Here is a 7985-nt window from a genome sequence, read left to right as displayed (position 1 = left end):
ATCAAGTATTCATGGCGAGGGTCTCATACACTAGAACTGTCGGAATATTATAAATTTAAATGTTGGAAAACATAATCCCTTTTATAGATAAAATGTAATAATCTCTACAACAGTATGCAAAAATACCTGTGAAAACCAGAGTATATTTACAAATTACCGGCAATGTCTTTCAATTTTAACTTTCTTCTCATTCCAGATAACATTTCGAGGGGTGTGTTGGAGATGTTTGTTCCTGTGCCTGTCAGCATGGCAGTCAAAAATAGAGGAAGAAACGACTTGTCAGTTGCTTGGCAGGTCGTTCTTACGACGTTTAGAAGAAAACCCACACAAGAGAGACCGACACTTCAGAGAGCATTCTTCTGCATCTCACCTGAGAACCCTGTACGCAAATTTTGTGCGGCAGTCGTAGATTTCCCGCTATTTGACTACTTCATTCTTATGATTATCATAATGAACTGCGTGACGTTAGCGATGTCCACTCCAAATCTTAGTGATGAGTCTGAGACAACTAGTTACTACATAGAAATTGTGGACCTTGTGTTTCTTGGTATATTCACTGTAGAATGTGTGATAAAGATCATAGCGTATGGCCTCATCGCACATTGGAGAGCGTACCTGCGCAGTGCATGGAATGTGTTAGACTTCTCCGTTGTAGTGGTGGGTCTTGTAAGCATCGCCCTATCAGGACTACTGGAAGACACGCCTGATATAACAGCAATTCGAATCTTAAGAGTTATACGACCTTTACGGTTGATATCAAGTGTGACAAGTCTTCAAGTCGTATTGAACTCGCTTGTCCTGGCTATGGCTCCGCTTCTCCACGTCTCCCTCTTCGTCTTATTCGTGATAATTATTTATGCCATCATCGGCCTTCAGCTGTTCTCGGGAAAGTTGCACAGGACTTGTTTTGACAACGTGACAGGAGAAATGATGCCCAACCCTCATTCTTGTGCTCTACTTGGAGAGAGGGGCTTTGATTGCCATGAAATAGACAACAATTCGGTTTGTATCGATTCAATATGGGAGGGCCCGAATTACGGAATAACTAATTTTGATAACTTTGGTTTCGCAACTCTCACAGTGTTTCAGTGCATTACAATGGATGGTTGGGTCGATATTCTTTATAACATTCAAGACTCAGTTGGTAAGAACTGGGCATGGGTCTATTTCGTTTCTCTCGTCATTCTTGGAGGACTGTTCGTGATTAACCTTGTACTTGGAGTTTTGAGTGGAGAATTTTCGAAGCAGAGGGAGAAAGCTAGGGCACGTCGCAAATTCCAGATTTTAAGAAAAAATGGGAAAATTGAAGCGGATTTAGAGGGTTACCTTGCTTGGATTTCGCGGGCACAGGAGATATGTGGTGAAGAAGATGGGAGAGTTGTTATTGAAATGGAACCAAGTGTCGGAAGCGGCAAAGTTCGGAATAGATTTTCTAATAGAACTAATGATATTCGCTGTTTCAGAAAGTGTGGAAAATACTTGAAGAAATTAAATCGTAAATTGCGACGATTGTGCTATAAAGTAGTACATTTACAGTCATTTTATTGGCTTGTTATTGTACTAGTGTTTTTAAATACAATGATACTAGCAACTGAGCACTACCAACAACCCTTGTGGCTGGAAAATTTTCAGTTCTGGGCGAATTTATTTTGCACTGGATTTTTCTTAATAGAGACACTGTTTAAAATTTACGGGTTGGGATGTCAGCTTTACTTTACATCAATTTTTAACCGTGTTGACTTCGTTGTCGTAATTGGGAGTGTTTTAGAAATCACGTTAACATACTTTAAAGTCTTGAATCCGGTTGGATTATCTGTTCTGAGGTTCTTTAGAGTTCTCAGAATTTTGAAACTGACACCATACTGGAAGTCACTGTGCAGACTCACAGCATCTCTGATGAGCTCCATTGCTTCAATAGCTTCTCTTCTTCTCCTCCTCTGCCTCTTCATAATAATCTCTGCTTTGCTTGGAATGCAGATTTTTGGCGGAAGATTTGATTTCGATGATGGCAATGAGAAGCCACGCGCTAACTTCGATACCTTTTGGCAAAGTTTACTCACTGTGTTCCAAGTTTTAACCGGCGAGGACTGGACCTTTATAATGTATAATGGCATCCGAGCATATGGCGGGGCTTCGTCCGCCGGTATGTTGGTATCCATTTACTTCATTATACTATTCATCTGTGGAAATTACACCTTACTGAACATATTCTTGGCCATTGCCATTGATAGATTATCCAACAGGGAAGAGACTGAGCTTGAGAAAGTCTGTGAAAAAGAATCGTCGGAAACAGAAAGCCATGAACTTACAGAAATGGATTGTAACAACAATGTGATAAAGGTGGAACAAAAATCAAAACTCGGGGTGAATGAACTTCGATCCACTCGTGAGAATACTGAAAATGAAAGAGAGTGCATATCGTCACCTCCACCTGCAAGTTCTTTGTTCATCTTTTCTCATAACAACTGCCTTAGACTGTTCTGTTATAGACTGTGTAACCACAAGTACTTTCAAGGCACTGTTCTCATCTGCATTGTGATATCGTCAGCGGTACTCGCAGCTGAAGACCCATTACATAACGATCATTTCAAGAATACAATCTGTGAATACATCGACATGTTCTTTACGGCAATTTTTACACTTGAAATATTCATAAAATTGGTTGCTTACGGTTTAGTGCTTCACCCCAATGCCTTTTGTCGCTCACCCTTTAACCTCCTTGACCTCTTGGTGGTTGCTATTTCCATTCTTTCTCACTGTCTGGATACGATTGGTATCTCATCTGTGAAGTCGATTAGGCTCTTGCGAGTTCTTCGACCGCTGCGCGCTATCAATCGAAGTGAAGGACTGAAGCAAGTAGTAACGTGCCTGGTGGGAGCTATTAAAACAATCGGCAACATTGCCTTAGTTACCTCCCTTCTGATATTCGTATTTGCCATAATAGGAGTTCAGCTCTTCAAAGGAAAGTTCTTTTATTGCACTGATGTCTCAGGGATGACTAAAGATGAATGCGTGGGAGGAAATTACACAGAATACTGGACTGTTAATCTAAATACATCAATAAAGATAACTCCAGAATGGCTGAATTACAAATTTAACTTTGATAACGTTGCTAAGGCTATGCTTACCCTGTTCATAGTGTCTACATTTGAGGAGTGGCCTGTCATTTTGTATACCTCAATAGATTCTAGCAGGGAAGATTATGGACCTATTTATAATTACAGGCCATTGGTTGCTATTTATTACGTATCATTCATCGTAGTCATTTCATTCTTCTTAATTAATATAATTGTAGGTTTCGTTATAGTCACCTTCCAAGCTGAAGGAGAGACTAAATATAATAATTGTGAGCTTGATAAGAACCAACGCGATTGTATTATTCTTGCGCTAGAGGCCAAACCAGTTCCCAAGTACATTCCCAAAGAAAGGTTGCAGTATTTAGTGTGGTTACTGGTAACATCTCGCCCATTTGAGTATGCAATTCTCACAGTTGTATTCATGAATTGCACCACCTTAGCCATGCAGTTCCACAACGAACCTGAGTACTACAAAAGAGTTCTAGACATTTTAAACATTGTATTTACCTTCATATTTCTAGTGGAGTGTGCTCTTAAACTTATAGCATTCAATATAAAAGTTTACTTCCGTGATTTCTGGAATGTTTTCGATATTTTCATTATAACAGGCAGTATTGTGGACATCGTATATCCAGATTCGACTATGTCCGTCAACTTTCTACGTCTATTCAGAGTTTTACGTCTGGTGAAGCTTCTAAGCAAAAATCAACGTATTCAGACATTGATATGGACTTTCGTGACTTCGTTGAAAGCTCTTCCTTATATAAGCATCGTCATTGCCATGCTAATATTTATTTATGGTGTCATAGGTATGCAACTGTTTGGCAACATTGCTCTCGTTGAGGAAACGGCGATACATCGTAACAATAACTTCCAGACTTTTCCCCAGGCGGCGCTGCTTTTATTCTGCTCAGCGACAGGAGAAGCATGGCAGGATATTATGGAAGCGTGTTCGGCCGGCGCCCTTTGTGATCGACGATCAGACCATGAAGGTTACAGCTGTGGTTCAGACTCTTCATACATTTACTTCCCATCCTTTTATATACTGTGTTCTTATTTAATTATTAATTTATTAGTGGCTGTAATTATAGATAATTTTGATTATCTTACACGTGACTGGTCAGTTTTAAGCCCACATCATTTTGAAGAGTTTATTCGTCAGTGGAGTGAATACGATCAAGATGCAAGGGGTCGTATTAGGCACCAGGATTTGCTTGATCTTGTACGAGATATCTCCCCTCCTCTGGGGTTTGGTAAGCTGTGTCCTTACAGGTTATCTTGCCGCAGATTGGTCGCCATGAACATGCCCATGAACGATGATGGAACTGTATCATTCAACGCCACTCTCTTCGCTCTTGTGCGCACGTCATTGCGAATCAAGACAGGGGGAAACATTAATCTCGCAAATGCAGAGTTAAGGACTGTCATCAAACAAATATGGAAGGAGAGAAGACTAAATATGTTAGATCAAGTTTTACCAGCACAATATTCTGGTGAAATGACGATTGGTAAACTCTTCGCAACCATCATCATTCAAGATTACTTCAAGCGCTTCAGGAGTAGAAGGGAGAGGGACTTGCAAAATAGATGTAGCACCGCATTGCAGGCTGGTTTTAGATTCTACAATGATATAGGACTAGAAGTAAAACGTGCTGAGCAAGTTAAACCAGCTTCCTCCAATTATCTTCCAAAGATGTACAAGAGTTCCTATGAATTGAAGCTTGTTCAAGAGCATTACACTTCGTATTACTTCTACTCGAGACAAATGAAAACTGTACCACATAATATGGAGTATGCTTTAGTGGAAATCTTCATTTACAACACCAAACGTCCCGATAGTGCACTTGTAACGATTGAAGACACTATTGAATATCCGGAAGAGGAAATTAAACTGAATTCAATTTCTGTTTCAATTGAAAGCTCTCTGGAGATAGATTCTATTTCCTAACAGAATTAGACTGAATTTGCGTTGGGTATTTCAGAACAACACATCTAAAATTTAATTGAGTTTTCCCATTGTGTCTTAATAATTTACAGAAATTGTCAAGTCATTTTTCTAGTAGCGTGTTTCTCTTGCTACCTTTGCTGATGCGAATGGGAAATTAATATCCCTGTCAATAAGCCACCTCACCACAATGGGAAGTATGTGCTACATCATAGTGCGTTTTAAAATTGTTTTACTCCTGCTTTCATCACATACTATCTCACACCAAATAATATCCATTAAAATATTTTCTTATAATTGATATACAAACGGGAGAAAATACGGCATTGTGAACAGGTAGAGATACGTGTAAAATAACAAACATTTTTTAGTTTTACTCTTTTCGGCAGCAGATTGAATGTAATGACGTCCGTAAGAAGAAATACTTGCTGCGTAAAATGGATAAGGAATATTGAACTTCCCATAAATTCTAGGCGTACCCCTCAGAAAGTACTAACATATAACTGTAGTGGACAGAAAGAATACTTGTTCGCCAAGTTGAATGGGTATTCGAATCTTGAGTTTTAGGTGTACACAAATGTGTGTTTTATAGAGGATAACCCAGTATTTTCGTTGTGTAAAGTTTATGTTCGCATGCGCACTTTTAAAATCATTTTTAAATGTAGAAAGTTACTGTAGCATGTTGGTTTGAATTACGTTTATTGTATAAGTAAAGAAAAGCAGTTCACTTTAAGATAGGAAAAACGTTAGTTTATTTAAAATGCGTGAATTTTGTGAGCTGAATGTGACTGAATGAAGAAATGAGAATGCTAGACATAGTTGAAACATCCAGTAATTATATTTAATGCCTCTTGTTCCTTTTTTAATTCTCCGATGTAGAATGTAATGTTATAATCTTGTTTTCATTGTTTATTCGTATGTGTATGCAGATGTGTATTTTAACACTAAAAACTTTCTTATTGGTATGGATACAGAATAATATGTTTTAAAATTTTACTGCTCTTCGATATGATCTTCAGCGCTGTATACTTCCCGTTGCCAACAACTTCAAAATCTCAGGATGAAGTTGGCAGCCACTGTTCAATTGATGCTGAAATAGTGTTGTGGTCTATTACCTGAGGATCTCTAGAATAGCTCTGAATTTAATGACTCGTTTAAGAATCAAATTTAGTTGGTGTTCAAATCAGGGCTTTGAACTGTTTGGGGCACTTCTCAGCCCTTTCTAATGAAAAAATTGACTACATATTGTGTGCAACGTGTGAATAACCATTGTCATGAAAACTGATGGATGAGTATTACACTAGATGTTAACACCAATATTTGGCCGGCTTTGAAGAAAACCAAGCAAGCCTCACTCTCATTAACTGACTACACTCGAGTGCATGTTGTCCAAACTTTTGTGCTGTTCATTCGATGGGGCTGGTACGGGCTCTGCCATGCTCCTTTCTTCTCTTGTTAAAGACGCTTTTACGTAGTCAATCTGTAAATTAAACGAACTCCTTCAGGGGTTTCGATTCAGAGCTATTAGAGACACAGCCAGATGAGAACTGTATTCCAATGGTTAACAAAAAAATGTGTTGCCAAAGTCATCCAACGATTCTGACAGCCTGCGATGGGCAGTACAGAACAGAGTATATCAAAGGGCAGTAAAATTCTGAAACGGTTGTTGAATCTGCTGAATATCCAAAGCAAATATAGTTCCCACCATTGACCTTTCTAAACACAAAATTTTACATTTACATGATATAATCAAAGCTAAAATCTGTACCGAAATTTTTTTATATTGTTCATCTGCACTATTATTAAAAAAGAGAAAAAAGATTTGTGTGTTTGTATATTTGTTTGCAATGGATAAACCCAAAAAACTACTGAACCTGATTTAATTTTTTTTCACCTGTAGAAATCTGCATTACCAGAGACTAACATGGGCTGTATTTTATTAGAGATCCCTACAAAAATTTATATAATGTAACCTATGGTATCAAAAATTTGCCTATAAAAGCCATTATAGGCCAATATAGACGGAATATCGAATTTGCCGCATAGGGACGTGACAAAGCTAATTTTGAGCCTAACGACGCGAAGAATGAAACTCGGTAAGGCCTTGTTTTACGGGCTTAAAACCGTCACATTACCCCGCTCTAGGAATTAGATGAAGAAATGTCCAGCCGTAGTCATGTCAACGGCAGCTCAAGGATTCTCCAGTAGAATAAAGGCCTGCGGTACGAAGTAGGCACGTACGTAAATGTAGGCCAGACGAAGGATAGATTCTGATACACATATTATGACACTCTGGATGAAAGCACTGTGGAGGTAAGCCACACCTATCGGTTGAGATGGGGAGGGGTGGCATATATAAATAATCGAAAATATTGTCGAATCCATAGGTTTCGGGGTCACTGAGATGAACAGTGACACTCCGTATGTCGTTTAAGTCCACGTATAGCCCCCATGTACCTTTTGTAATATACAGTACGTGTACAAAGGAATAGAAAAAGAACAAGTGCACTAAACTAGGATATACTGTGTTTGCACTTCCGTGCCATGACTTCTAGTCATCACGCACGAAGAATTTAACGAAAGAAGTGCATTATAATAGGGTGTGCCCGTAGTTCTTGGGACCAGTCCAATTGCTTCCAAGAGCTTGCATGACACTCGACAACGAAATAACGGATTTTCGTAAGAATATGCACTCCCTTATGCAGTATTCTATTTCGAAGTCCTTCCTAAGGGAAATAAGAATTATTAGTTCCATGTAAGAGTAATAGAGGTCGCCGTGAGATAAGACGATAAACACCACATTAATCTAATTTGACCTAGGAGTTGAACCGCACGGTTATAACTGTTAAGTAAAGAACGTACATTTGAAAGAAACTCACTTTTGCCCAATTTTATAAACTGTATACTCATACGGTCCACCTTTGTGGTGTAGTGGTTAGCGTGATTAGCTAGCTGCGAACGCC

General features: G+C 38.8%; 1 protein-coding gene across 1 annotated transcript; it reads left to right on the top strand.

Annotated features, from left to right (window-relative positions):
* The first annotated feature begins 223 nt into the window (after positions 1-223).
* LOC136861807 (muscle calcium channel subunit alpha-1-like) lies at positions 224-5350 on the top strand. The gene has a single exon (XM_067138846.2). The coding sequence runs from the start codon at positions 247-249 to the stop codon at positions 5023-5025; it is 4779 nt and encodes a 1592-aa protein (XP_066994947.2). The 5' UTR covers positions 224-246; the 3' UTR covers positions 5026-5350.
* Positions 5351-7985: the final 2635 nt, after the last annotated feature.

Source organism: Anabrus simplex, chromosome 1, assembly GCF_040414725.1.
Source record: "Anabrus simplex isolate iqAnaSimp1 chromosome 1, ASM4041472v1, whole genome shotgun sequence".
NCBI lineage: Eukaryota > Metazoa > Arthropoda > Insecta > Orthoptera > Tettigoniidae > Anabrus > Anabrus simplex.
This window is presented reverse-complemented; position numbering and strand designations above follow the sequence as displayed.